Raw genomic sequence first — 15,314 nt, forward strand, 5'->3', positions numbered from 1 at the left:
TCAATAAATATTATCAACGTAACCCAGTCGTTGCCTGTGTTTCTTTGAAGTGAAGATCGGAGATCCCTGTAATCGAGAAATCACAACTTTGGATGTGAGATTGATCAAAACAATCTGTATTTTAATCAAATTGTCCTCCCTGAGGACTGGTGCCCCATTCTTTTAACGAGAGCAAAATTCAAATTGTGGTATTCACGCTACATGGGATTGTAGCAGAAAGTAGTGTCCATGTCACACTCACATAAATTGTGGAGCATAATGTAGTTGACTAGTAAATAGTAAATAGGAAGTGATTTCTTACACTTTTTTTTTGTTTTGTTGTTTGTTGTTTTCTTTTACTTTATTTTACCAGGACATCAGTTTTTAATCAAGGTAGGATAAAAGCTGACATCCAAACATATGGAATTCCATTTGATAAAGAAAAATGAAAAATATATGTTGAAGGATGTATAATAAAATTGAAAACAGAGCATGGCTTGTTACTTTTTTTTGTAGGTGCAACAGCTTATCAATTATTGCCGTTGGAAATTATATTAAATAATAACTTTAATATTAAAGTTCCCTAGGGCACCACCCTAAGAAGGGAAAGGATCAAATGTTTTAGTCTTAAAACACACTATCAAGTTGGAACTCTGATTAATAATTAACTTAAAAACCACAACCAAAATGACCATATTAGTAGTTAGTAAAAGTTGGAGTACTGTAGAGTAAAGGAAGGCAACATGGGCAACATTCTGAGCCCGGTGGTCTAGGGTTCTGATAACCCTTAGCTTGTGCTCCAGTGGGTGGTGAGAATTAAATAGTAAATATTGATCTGTGTGTAACAGTTTTCGGTATACTTTAATGATGAGGCTTCTTTCATCCACAGTCCAAGAAGGCCAGACGATTTTCTCTGATGTCCTCCAGAGCAAACTTGATGCTGCTGTCCACTGCATTGATGTGTTCTGGCTTTCACCTCCTGTGTTTTGATTTTGACCCAGGTGTCATCCATGGACCTAACCAAGTGGCTGGGAGCAATTTCTGCACAGGACATCAGGGCTTTAAGCAACTGTTGGAGAAGAGCTGATGGTAGGGTGTTGTCCTGTAGCAGTCATTTCACTGTCTTTACATCTTAGGAGGTGGAATGCATGTAAAAAGTGGGATGCCATGGTTTTTCTGAGTCCAGTTTTATTTTTCTGACCTTGTTTCAATAGCTCTGTTTGTCTATGGAACAAAAGAACATATGGTCTCATCGGCCATTTAGAGTGGTTTGAGATTACCTACTACTGGAGATTAAACGATTACTGCAACACAGAGCAAAAATGGAAGGTTAGTATTACCGATTAAATTTAATTATCATAACCATTTTCGATTACCTTGGTTAATTACTGTGGTCAATTTAACTTACGTAGGGGCATCAGCCAGAAACAGTTTCCCACATGCATGTGCAGGAAGCAACGTGGGTTTGTTTTGTGTCAGTCATAACACGGAAGGCAGTGACAGGTTTTTAAAACGCAGGTAAACCTTCAAAAAAATTAATTGTCGATTGTCTCCTTTTACACTGCCAGACAAGTTTGCCTTTGTATTTGGACTGAGTATCACACAACTGTGGGGAACAATGACATGACATGCACATAGAGTACATACACAGACAAGGGAGAAACAATGAGCTGCTAGCCCACGCAAACTGGATAATATGTTGTGAGACGCTTCAATCGGTGATTGTGTGTTTTTGAAACTTGGCCCCAAGCGCACTGTAGGTGCAGTGTTTCTGGTTTAATAGTACCATGCTGGGCAGGTGACAGGTCTGTTTTACAGTGTCTGTGCTTTGAAAGATGTTACAGCAGGAAAATAATAATAATAAAAGACAAAGAAAAAAAACCTGCTCCAGACTGAACGCGACCTGAGATTGGGGCAATGATTCACCTTTCAATATGACAATGACCCCAAGCATACAGCTGAGAAAATGCTGGTGGCTTCAGGACAAGTTTCTTACTGTCCTTATGTAGCCCAACCAAAGCCCAGATTGAACCCCATAGAGCATCTCTGGTGAGACTAGATCAGTGGTCGGCAACTGGCGAGACCTGCGAGGCAAAACTGGAGCGCCACATTATTTTACTAAGCTGATTTTTTTTTAAAACCTTACAATATCAGACTGATGGTCTCACATTTAGTTATGTTGTCCAAATAGAGAATTTAGCTCCACCTGAAGAATGCTTGCTTGATAGACCTCTTAAATAGCAGATATACAGTTCAATGTGTGATATGAAAAAAATAGCTTCAACAAAGTACTCAAATTGGGGTCTGAATACTTTTTTAAATGAAAGTTTTTGATTATTAATAAATTTGAAAAATAAAATTTAAAAACATGTTTTCACTTATTATTGAGACCGATGGGCAAAATGACAATTTCATCCATTTACAATTAAATTAATGTAAATTGAATTGTGCAAAAAGTTTTTCTTCCTGAAGCCACTGAAAAATAATCATACCTAAGATTAAAAGAACTCCACTGAAAGACAATAAAGTAGTCCTATAAAGTCATTACACTAGTTAACATATCAGGGGTCTAAGCAGCAGAACAAATACTGTGTATGTATATGTCTCTGATACTGTGTGATCCAGTGTGCTCGTTTCCCCCAGGCTCCATCCAAAGTAATAGATAATTTTGGCAACATATATACACCAGAATCAGAACTGTCAAAATCTACAGTGTTGCCTTCAGTCACAAAGAGAAAATTACAATTAAAGGGGTTTCCAGACATGATCCTTGGCAAAATGGTTGTGAGCCAGGTTTCCTGACAGAAGCCTGAAGTGTAGTATAGTGTAGTCTAGCTCCTTTGACAGAGGCGCCAGAGGGATGACAATCTCAGGCATTTTCAATCCACTGTCCACAATCCAGGTGTCCAAAGGTCAGAGGCTTTAAGTTTAGCACCGATCAAGGGGCCAAAAACAGCTAAGCCCCTTTTAGTCCCCTTAGTTATAGTGACTAGACATAAGTCATTGCTACCAAGCACCCAGGGAGACCGAAGCCCACACAATGACAGCAGTACAAGACAGTGATGAGCAATGAGAAAAAGGTTTTGTGTCTAATGTTTTTCTAGAACACTAGGAGCACATAACAATAAGCAGCTATATATAATTTTATCAGATTTTTTCATGCAGAAACTAAGTAAGTTGTTGATGTGTAATTCTGTTTTATGCAAACTTACAGTATTCTATATAACCAATACAAACCTGTAGTTCAGTTTTTAAAAAATATTGCAATGCAAATCTTCCAAACATTCTTACCATGTTAGGGCTGAAACATCTAATTGTGATTTTCCCAAACTGTTCTTAACGGCAATCAGTGCATTCTGGTGAAAGACTAGAAATATGTGCTTTCCTTGGATCATACAGTGCAAACTAAAGATCAACTCTGTAATCACAACCTACTGAATCCCATATTCAGTGTCAGAGGGATAGAAAGATTCAAAGCCAGGAGGACTTATTTTGAGTCCATATCTCTCCAGATAATGAAAACCAGGCTTAGTGAGCAAATGAGTGAGTGGGATTGAGTCCATTGTTAAGATACATGGAGTAGAAGTTCCAGCCATCCCTTTCATGTGAGTTGCTTCATTAAGGCAGAGTCAACGTGAAGTAGCCATGGCAGATGCTGCTGTAGGGTATACTTAGGGGCGGAAGCAGCAACTGTGTCATCCCTGCTGATGAACTAGCACAGCCTCTGACAACAGCCGACAAATAGGAAGAGAAGATGACAATGCTTTTGCTCACTCTCCAATCTTATACCCTCCTCTAGTGTTCTCACAAGGCCAGGATTTTGATTTGATACCACAACTTCTCCTCTCTCTCTCTCCTCATGCATTTATATCACACTACTGCATGTCATTAACTTTGTGTCTTCCCTATACTGTAGTTTGTGCTCAGTCCTTTCTCTCCCTGTCCAGTCACCCACCTTCAGTTTGTCGGCGATTTCTTCCTGTAAAAGGGAGTTTTTCATCTCCACTGTCACCATGTGGGAGCTCCTGGGTTTCTCTCCATATATTGTAAAGTCTCTGGTCTTTTCTTTACTCTTTTTTTATTTATTTGTTATATTCTGTATCCAAGTAAACTTGCTTGCAGAAAAGGTGAAATTGTGAAGCTGATTTTGTGAGGACATAAAAGACTATTTTGGTTCTCATGTTGTATGAAATCACACTTGTATTTGTGCTTACACGAAGTTTGAGATACCTAAAGAACTCCTTTTACTACGTTAGGACCAGTGGCATTATAATTTTCAAAGAGCGCTCTTACCTTTCTTGGCTGCCTGGTCTTGACAGGTTTCATAGGTGCAGGGTCCCCAGGCGCTCCATGAAGACACCTCACAATCTACAGGACATCTAATATGGCAGAGCTGGGTGGTGTTCGGGGGGGCACCCATACAAAGATCACTGTCCACTGGTCGCAATGCTATGGAGAGACAGACAGGATCAATGGCACACTGAAGGATTGATGATTTAATGAAAAGCGTTTTCATCAGCAAAACTGTGACTCAATACAGTGAAAAGAAAAATTAGGGATATTAAACATATTAAAACCCACAACTTGATGTCCACACCATCTTCCACAGTTTTTACTTCACACTTGTGGTATCACGTTATAATGTTGCCATTCTGAACCTTCAGAACAACATTGTTATTTTCTGATTTCTACACTTGCCTTCTACTTCATTAATCTAAGGGCTGCAATGTGACTAGCTGTGAAGACAATGATTACTCAGCATTCGTCCACATCACCCTTACCTTTTACACACTTTGCGCTGCCTCATTATTAACAATGTGTTTGGGTATGATTCCATTTGCAATGCATACCCAGCACTTTGCAATGCTCTTCATGGTACCTGTTTAAAACTCTATTTTAACAGCATTCTATCATCATGGACCTTAAGGAATTGACTCTATAAAATATAACAGTATCAGTTCTTAATTATGTATTCTAAAGACGGAAAATGCATTTCATATTAAGAAGCAGCTGAAAAATTCAAGCCATTTAAAAGATATCTGTTAAGTATGGGAGTATAACTTATTTACTTTACCCTAAACCATCTATTCAAGTACTCATAAATCAAGCCATGCTTTGTGTGGCTAGACTTAGGCACCTTGCCTGGTTTGGCCACTGAGTTATGGGTGTATTGGAAATGATTATATTAATTAAATTATCAGCCAAACATTCTAACTAGCAATAAGGTACCACTGGAAGGTATGATTAGATGATTAGAAAATATGCCACTGTGCAAATAGGTGTTGAATAAAAACCATCTAAATGACCAGTTGATGGCTTTAATTCCAACATGCCCATGTGTCATCACACTACCAGTCAGACATTTCTTCTGAAAAGCTTCTCATCCACATTATCAATGATCATGTTTTGGAGGATAATAGCCTCCTACCTTGTCCATTTTGAGCTGAACTCTCCACAACCACAACAAAGGCTAATTAATGGAAGTCTCCACACAGACTGACCTTGCTCAGGTAATTGTGCCAGATGGCCTTCCCTTCCCTGCTACACTTTTCATCCGCCAAATGAATAACCTCAGAGGCCCCTGCCCTGTATTGCCACATGCCAAATGCCATCAATAACTTTGCTCCCAGTTCCTTTCCAGCTGAGGATTCAAGGCTTCACAGTGGCACATCTGTTTTATAGTATGTCACTGTTTGCTCCTCAAAATGGAATCTTTGGTATGGTATGGTATGGTATTTATTGGAACCAGTGCAGGAAAACAGCTGATACAACTTACATACATGCTAAAAGTAAAAGTTTTACTTTAAATCTCAGAATTTCAGATATATGGGATGATAGTAGCTCCCAGTAGTCAGAATGGGAACGATCTGTGTTGAAAGTTTTATTGCCATACTATGCCAGTCATGAATTCCCCCTAGGGGATAAATAAAGTATCTATCTATCTATCTATCTATCTATCTATCTATCTATCTATCTATCTATCTATCTATCTATCCATCCTTGAAAGCAAATGATGAAATTATATCAGCTTAATTTCCTCCACACAGACGCTCTCATCACAATAAAATCACCCACTGCATGCTGGGATCTAGGAAGTGATTCAGTTGCTGATGACTGCTTTTCTACCTGTGCCACCTGGACAGCCTCCAGTTGCCATTATTTGATGAAAAAAAAAAATATTTCTTTCTGATGGAAATATTCTCAAGTACAGAATCTAAGTGATGTCAACATGGCCAATTAATACAGTTAGCTTCTCTGAGTGGTCAAAGGAGGCAAATGAGGAGGAGCACTAGTGCAGGTGACGTTTCAGCATGAGGAATTTATTCTCAGTAGCTTCTCCATTGGCATTCACAATGGCGATGGAGGTAATAATTAAAGCTTCTAAGTGGGTTGTAGGTGGAGAGAGGCGGCAGGATGGGATGCGCCTTACACCAATTAGGGCCTGCATGGATGACATGACGTTGATAACTACAATGGTGCCATGTATGAAAAGAGAACTTGAGAGACTTAATAAAAAATTAAAGTGGGCTAGTATGAAAATCAAGCCCAGTAAGTCTTGTATCTCAATAGGTAGAGGGAAGTTAAGTGATAGGAAGTTTGTAATAGACGAAGAGGAAATTCCAATAATTAGGGAAAAATCAGTGAAGAGTCTAGGTAGGTGGTACAAGGCAGACTTGAATGACGGAGAACAGGTATTGCAGTTTCGGAATGCTGTTACTGGATAGAATAGATAAATCAGGGGTTCCAGGAAAGTTGAAGTTGTGGTGTCTGCAGTTCGGGTTATTTCCCAGGTTGATGTGGCCACTGTCTGTATATGAGATTCCATTATCTGCTGCAGAAAAAATGGAAAGATTAGTTAGCTTTTACATTAGGAAGTGGCTAGGTGTTCCTAGATGTTTAAGTACGGTGGCACTGTATGGGAAAGGCATACTTCAGCTCCCGGTAACTAGTCTAGTGAAGGAGTTTAAATGTACTAAGGTTAGGACAGAGCTCCTGTTATCTGGAAGTAAAGATGTGGTAGTTAGTAAGGTGGTTCCAAGCCCAATCAAGGGGAGAAAATGGAATCTAAGCATGGCAGTGCAGGTGGCAGAAGCAACGCTCAGGCATACAGAGATTGTGGGTAATGTCCAAATACTTCTTGTTTTAGGTGAGTTGTATGGTGAGTTGTATTGTCTTGGAGAGTGGGGGAGTAGGGGGAGGTAGAGCACAGCCTAATCCGGAGGGGGAGAGTTTAGCTCAACAAGGCATCTCTCCCTGACTCTACCTCCCTCATTCAAAATGGCCACCACTTTCTGGGAAAGAAGAAAATCTAGTCCTACACTACAGAACAGAACTGTTTAGGGGAGTTTTTTTTTTGCTGAATCTGCTAGTGTGTTTTGTCCTAGTTGATGATAGTGTTGTTTGTGATAGCTTAGGCAAGATAAAGGAGAAAATAGATGTGGTGTGAGGAGCAGTGATGGCTGGCATTAGGGGAGTGACTCTGGGACACCAATGATCACTGTCTAGCCTCCTGGAGGTGTCGTGGGACCAACTAGATGAAACACTGGTGAAAGGAGGCTCCCACCTGATGACCCCAAAGACATGTTAGTTATCACGGCTCATTAGTCTGTATAGCTAAATTAATAGTTATCATAGGATTTAGGATGTTAAGCTTAGGGAGCTATTCACTGGGTCTGGTACATTTTCTGTAGCACAAGTTTCTTGCAAATACCATTCACAGACACTTCAACACAGATATCCACAAACAAATGTTTACAATAACTCTTAACAAAAAATATAAACTTTCTAAATATTTACACACCCAAATTACCTAGAAATTAGTCTAGTAATAATATCAACTATAAATCTAGTAATGGCAACTATCTAAGATGATTTAAAAAAGTATACTTGCCTTTAAACAGGAAGATTTATGTAAACTTTAGCTAATTTGACTCCTCAGTTGGCAAAACTAGAATTTCACTATTTCCCCTTTCTAGTCCCACTTTAATGCAACCTCCAAAGGTATTTATAAGACAAAATCAATCAGCTCTATCAGCGGTGCAATGCCCACCAAATAAAACCTCTACTCTAAGACAGGAGTGAAGGAATTAGATATAGCCAACACAGAAACAGATGAAAGAAGGTAGCAAGAAATTGTGCAAATTAATATGTGGTATGGATAAAGGCTCCCATTTCCATCATGGCAGGTCCAAATTAAAAGTTTAGTTAAAATTTTGCATGCCATTATAGCACAAAAGCTTTCAGACAACAAAGACATGTGCAGGGTGCTTCTCATCATTTATCACACCTATTCCACTTTTCTTTCTTATCAGTTTTCTCCGTCAGCAACCATTCTTTGTCAGTCACACCATAAAGCCATAGTACCTTCATGGATGTGTCCCTGCTTCCATCCTAAAAACACTTTCCATAACAATTACTGTATTAAAATGCAGACAGGGGCAGCTTGGCTGGAAGTGACAATATATGAAAATGGCACTGGTAGAAAGTGTGAGTCTCACTGCTGTTAACAAAATTGGCAGTGTGGAATCTTGACACTGAAATATGAAAGTGTGTGGGTGGTTGTGAGCATCTGATCTGAATAATTTCTACTAGCAGATGCCAGTTCAGCCTCCCCAGCCAGATGGACTGAAACCATCAGTGCTGGATAAGCATGTAACCAGGCAACTTCCAGCCTCTGTGTGCTCAGTAATGACACCAATTTACATGAAAGCTCATATTTCATCTGCTATCATCTCTGTGTGGCTTATACACATTCAGTCATATTCATATTCATATAGCTCAGTCCCAGATTTAATATGGGTGGGGTGGGGGGGCTTTAATTCTCCCCTGTGGTTCACACATGGCTGGTCAAGAAGAGGGAGGATATCAGTGTGTGTGCAGAGTTGGAGAAGAACACATGACTTTGGTGTGTGTGTGAGACCTAAGCCTAAACAGATGATTTGGAAGCTCATAAACAGCTTTTATTATCTTTTATTGTCATCTCAGATATGAGATATGAAGCAGTTTTCAACCAAACTATGTCAAAACATAGCTCAACATTCCTTGCTTTCTGTCCCCAAGATGTTGCTACTTGCACCCCTTCCATTCCTTGCTGTTGTTATTTGAGCCAATAACAGCCCTTGATAACCTTGATAATGATTTCTATGTAATTACAAAGTGGAATTGAAAGGACTGCAACTGAGCATGGACTTGTAAAGTATCCCAGTATTCTACCACAAAGCAGATGTTTTCCTACCAAATATAATAAAATTTAGTGACAAGTATAAGAGCCTGCCATTCTTCTCCATCATCATCTTTGCTTGTAGTATTTATAGACTCATAGAAATTTATATACTAAAGGTTTTACCAAATATGTTTTTGCAAATATGTAATTGCTGTTTGGTTTTAGTTCACTGCAAAACCTTTTAAAGCCTGGAAAATACTAGAGCTCTGTACACCTTCCATCCATCATCTCCCTATGACTTCTCAAGACTTTTGAGACAGAGACTGGAGTTTATGTCCAAAGTCCCACATGTGGTTAGATTTTGGCTTCTATTCTGTTTGGTATTTCAAATGTAAGCATGTCCTTATTTGGCTAAACCACAACAGCGGGGCCACCCTTATAATTTGAAATGTCGCTGACTGTCTGGCTAAATGACTGGCTGACTGACTGCTGATCATAATTCCGTCACTGGTCAACCGAGTGCCTCATCCCTGAGTTTCTGGTGCAAACCGTTTCTATTTGGGGGTTGTTTACAGCTCATCACATTGGCCCTCATTTATCAATCTTGCGTGAAAACAGGCGCAGATCTGAGCGCAGAATTGGTCGTACGATAGGATACACGTGTGATTCATGAAACATTCGTATCTGACCAATCCCAGTGTACAAATGATCGGGTCTTGATAAATGCGGAGGCTGAATTCGATCGTCATTAACATGTTACGCCCTTAAATATTCCTGGTTCGGAGGCCTCGCCCACTAAGGTCAAACATGGAGAGAAGAGTTACTGGCAAAAAACGAAACTTTTCAGAGATGGAGATCGACACCCTGACATCCGAGGTGGCGCAAAATAAGGATGTGCTTTTTGGCAGTCTGAAACGTGGGGTCAAAGGAGCTCATAAAACGGAGATGATGCTCTGCAGTGCCCCCTCCTGCAGCCGCGCGCCAACACAGCTGTTTTGAAAAATAATCGTGTGTCCCCCCCGGCCACCTGGCCACCACGTTTAAAAGTGAAAGCTTGGCATCACAAATCACCTGTATATTTATAGAGTGATAGTTTTTGCGATTGATGAATGCGTAATCATTCATGGATGGTGCCTTCAGACGCACGAGTGCAATCAATTGCTCCAACCAAATTTGGAAACCCAGCAATCTGGAGATCCCTACGGTCTCTGAAAACGCGCTCACGTCTGACACGCGCGTATTGTTCCTCCAAAATGAGTAAATCTGCCATTGTTATGATTTGATAACTGTCAAAGCATCTATTTAAATAAGGGAGTGAGTAAACATCTGACCAACCACAGTGCAACAATGATTATCTCACTAGATGCTTTTAATTGTTGTTCCAGTTGTGTCATACCCATCGGAAAAAACAAAAAACAATGGCACAATTTTGCCTGAAAAAATAACTTGAAAAAAGAAACATAGTCTGTCTCTTGTGTCACAACGGTCCCCAGGCCTTAGTGTTTTATGTCTGTCTTGTCATTTCCTGTTTTATTTTGGTAGTTTCCCTCTTGTGTCTTTACTTCCTCCTGGGTGATTACCTGCTTTTTCCCTGATGTGTGTCACCTGTGTCTTGTTATCCCCACAGTATTTATGCCCGGTTTGTCCCTTTTCACTTTGCCAGTTTGTTTTCTTCCATAGTGAGTTACTTACCAGCGTTATCCTGATTGCTACCTTGAGAGAGACCTTTTTTGTGACCCGTTTCCTGAGACCTGCCTGTTCCCTGTCGGTACCTTTGCCTTGTCCTGCCTGCCTGTGTTTTGACCCTGCCCGCCTGACCACGTCTCTGCTTTTTCCCACTGGATCCATCGCCTGTCTCCAGTGGGCTTGCCAGTCTGTTTTTGGAACGCTGTTGTTGGATTGTTATAGAGTTGTACAATAAACTGCCTGATTGTCAACTGCCTCTCGGATCGTGCTTTTGGGTTCTACCTTGTGTCTCGAGCCTGACATCTTGTAACTTTCTCCCTGAGTGATCATAAATACAGCTGAAATCACAGCTCAGTCTTTGTCTTTCATTTATGTGTTTGGTGATTTTGTCAGATGACGTCGCAGTTATAAAATCAGGACTTGACCATAGGCCGTCCAGACATATACTAGGCTTTGACTTACTCTTGTTTGCTTCAAGTCAGTGTTGACTTTTTAATATTTAAACATGACCATCTTACCTAACCATAGCCAAACAGAACCAGAAAAACTAGAATTACACTTTGAATGTCAAAAAAGAATGTCAATGAAAATCATTTGTTATTACATTCATATACAACATAATATGTGTGAAGTTGTGGTTCTTCAAAATGTATTGCTGTTGGGTTGTAATTATGGTAATGCAGTAAAAATCATGTGGTCATTTATTGACATTAAATATCTACATGTGGTGCGTGCTCCATTGGTACTACATAAAGCTGAAATTATTATCCCAACAAAACAAACTTTTTTTTCTCATGATCACATGCTAATTATTCAAAATTATATATATATGTGGTAGATTCAGTGCTGCTTTCTAATAACACACCCTTTGTAAAGGGTTTATAAGTTGTCACTAATCGCTTCCTCAATTGTTTAATAGTTTTATTAGTCATTTGTGTATGATAAGCCATTGGTAAGAATAATTTGTGGGTTGCCTCACAAAAAGGTTAGTAAGTCATTAATAGTCACAGGTTTCTCACTATTGCTACCATTAATAATAATGGAGTGTGATGTGAAGTGGTACTGCCAGAGTTAACTTTATAATGCCACTCACAATCAAATCAATCATTTTAGCCAATACTCAATCTACAACCAAATAAAAGTCCCTGTAATGTCCCTCTATTAGTCCTGTAAAGATTAATAGTATGCCTGTGCTGTGTGCTCATAACTCAAAATGCTGCAATACGAGTACTGAGTAGAATGGGAGGCAGAGCCTTCAGCTATCAGGTTCTTCTCCGATGGAACCAGCTCCCAGTCTGGGTTCAGGAGGCAGACACCTTTTCAACGATTAATACTGATTCCAATACAGAGAGAGTGCTCAGTGCATCATGTGAGTTCCCCCAGCAGTCTAGGCCTATAGCAACATAAGGGGATGGTTTGGGGCTCACCTGAGCCAGCTCTATAACTATAAACTTTATCAAAGAGGACAGTTTGAAGCCTAATCTTGTGTTGTTCTGTGATGTATTTGGCTCCATCTACTGGTGGCTTCAAACAGCAGGAATTAGGAGGAAGTGAGATCACAGTAAACGTTGAGAGTAACAGGAAGTAGGGATCAGGAAATATTTTTCTCCTCGTGCTCAGAGTGAGCATCATAGCTTGGCAATCTGCTTCATCTTATGCTTTAAAGTCCACTGAATAGCTTCATCTGTAAGTTTTCCTCTGCTTACAGTTATATTAGCATGTTTATGTCACTAGTTGATGGTTAAAGCATTGGCACTGTGTAAAAATTATTTACAATCATGTTTGCATTTCTACTACACACATTTATGTAATTATAAGCGCCTGTTTGTATTGTTTTTTCTTAATTATCTTTACTGCACTTGTGTATTAGTAATGTTATTTTGACAGTCATATTAATGTTAAGTTAATCAAGTCCATAATAATGACACATTTACCTGCTCAGAAGTCTATTTATGTATAAAACAATTGTGATCTATCCATTTTATAAATGGCGAATAAGGAATATAAACACTGGATGAAATACAAGAGAACCATAGAGACAATACAAGAAGGCATGTTGGGAAAGTTACCATCTTTGCTCCTGAGTGAACCGAGGTTGGTTGGTGTATCAGCACTGGTTTGGACACAGTATACCTCCCGGGTTTGAATCCCGCCTCCACATAGCCCTGTTGTGTTTCCACGCCGACGGTCCTGTTGGCTTAGCAGCACATCCGCCCTGCACTCTGTCCACTCTGTGGTCTTCCAGCTGTAACTGAGGAACAAGAAGAGTTTGTCAGCTAACTATACCATTGGTCTCATATATTTTTATATTAATAGAATTAAAAGAACTGGTAAATCAAACGAATGTGCTTTCACATGTTGTGGATCAGTATCAGCCTTCAAGAAAAAGAGGCAGGAGGAAGGAGATTTATTATTTTGTGTTGCTGAGCTGCATCCATAGACTATTGAATAAGGGTTTGTTGTCTGGTCCAAACAGAGTTCATATTGACCAGATGTATATGTGAAGCTAATGCAGTCAGATCAAAGGTCAATGGATATTAATTTTCATTTCTGGTGACCCAAGCAAGAATAGATTAAGTTCACCAAATCAGAGTTTACATTTGACAGATTTAATTCTTCTCAGACAGCAAACATCATTATATATTTAAATGCTCATAAATGTGAATTTTATTGTTTTATTACAAAGTGATTATGGTCTAAATAGAATCACATAAACCTTTCAGACTACATAATCAAATCTTAGCAAACTTAACTAGGCACAGCAAGTCTGTAAAGCTTACATTTCTTCAGCAGTGTGCATAGGGTTATAACAGGAGTTGTATTCTACATAAGAGTTTGGAAGGTAGTGTTATTTTTTTTTATCATTTCCAAATGCAAAACTGTAAGGATGGATTAAATAGGGTGTTTATCTTCTCTAACATAAGCTGCCAATGTTAGCATGCCGTGCTAACTAACTACCTACATGGTTACACGGTTTTCCTTTTAAAATGAGCCATCAGGAGATATCAACTGCGTTTTCAACTGACTTGTGGAGCAACTTTAGTTCATCTGGTTTGTTTTTGTTAATTACTTGGGACACTAGTATGTAACCATTAGTTAAAACAAATATTTTCTCTACTTTTTATTATAGTACCAGAAGCATTCTGAACAGACCTTGCCACTAGTGTCCTTTGCAGGGGGACACTCTAAGGAGATAAAATCATGTGCTTTTATTTGTCTTATAAAAATGTGCTAAAACACTCATATCCAAACTGTTAATTTGCCTGTACATTGCCTGTGTTTGTTGTGCCATTTACCACCTTGTCATTCTGTCTAACTGTCTTCCAGAATCTACATGACAAAACAGATTAGTTGTCTAAAAGGATCTAGATTAGATCCTATTAGAAAACTAATCTGATTTATTGGTTGCCTATCTTTATTTGCTTACTTATTTCATTCTTGCTGAAATGAACAATATTTTCCATTTCAAAATGTATCATTGGCTTTGTTTTAAGATATTTAAATTTTTTTAACTTTTGACATGAATGAACAAAAAAAATAAAAAATACCAATCTTTATTGACCAATTACAGAGGAGTGTATTCGAGTTAAAGACCATATATTCAAATTTGAGTATTCTGCTGCAATCATTAATAGTTCTTTTGATCATTGTTCATTTTTGCCATAGCTCACAGCATGGATGGCTTTTTGCAGATACTGAAGAGCATTGGTTGTTGCTGAGTGGGTTGCATTATTGAGCATCTCTCCAGCATTGTTAGATAGGCTCTTTATGATATTGAACTTATATCTCTGTTTACAATACACCTCTGGGTTTGCAATTTAAGTAGACTGTCCAATGAGTTTTTTCCAAGACTCAATATTTTAAGCTGAAAGGAGGTTGTTCATTGTTGCAGCTGTACACGGGTTTGTTTGTGGTTACTGAACTGGCAGAAGTGTGCTTCAGCAATAAAGCTTTGTCGTTGCCATCCTGAGGACAGAAATGTAAACCCTGCCTCCATCTCTGCTGATAATGGAATTCAGTTGAGGTTGCCAATGAAAGGCTCCCTATTCATGAGCAAGGTCTCTGTCTCTGAACTGCTGTGGTGGCAAAAAAAAAAAAAAAAAAACGTGACTGGGGCATCCCTAATGATTTCTTAAAGATGATCCCATAAACGTACAACTATTGGAAGAATAAGAAAGGATGATAGAGAGAATATGTTTTACAGTGGCATAATATGCCCACTGACGTACTGGAAAAGCTATAGTTTTTTTAATGTTCACAAACCATTCATTGCTTATGTCACACCGTGGTGAGGTTGTCTTGTCTTGGGTTTGTTTTGTCCTGTCATTTCCTGTTTTATTTTGAAAAATAATTCTCCTCTCGTTTCAGGTCACTTGCCCTTCCTCATGTGTCTCAGTCTGATTGCCCTAAGTGTTTCCACCTGTTCCCTATTTCCCTCCATGTGTTTAAATAGTCTGTGTTCCCCTTGTCTTGTGCCAGAGTGTCT

General features: G+C 39.1%; 1 protein-coding gene across 1 annotated transcript in view; it reads right to left on the reverse strand.

Annotated features, from left to right (window-relative positions):
- The window catches only part of thsd7aa (thrombospondin, type I, domain containing 7Aa), a 199,347-nt gene that overhangs the window by 96,935 nt on the left and 87,098 nt on the right, over positions 1-15,314 (reverse strand). Inside the window, exons 4-5 of the mRNA XM_023428180.1 lie at positions 12,898-13,079; positions 4,273-4,428 (exon numbers count right to left, since the gene is read on the reverse strand). Of these exons, the coding sequence (XP_023283948.1) occupies positions 4,273-4,428; positions 12,898-13,079 (338 nt within the window). The remainder of the gene's footprint in view (positions 1-4,272; positions 4,429-12,897; positions 13,080-15,314) is intronic.

This window comes from Seriola lalandi, unplaced genomic scaffold, assembly GCF_002814215.2.
Source record: "Seriola lalandi dorsalis isolate HSWRI2012SDOR001 ecotype SW California unplaced genomic scaffold, Sedor1 jcf7180002054868, whole genome shotgun sequence".
Taxonomy (NCBI): Eukaryota; Metazoa; Chordata; class Actinopteri; order Carangiformes; family Carangidae; genus Seriola; species Seriola lalandi.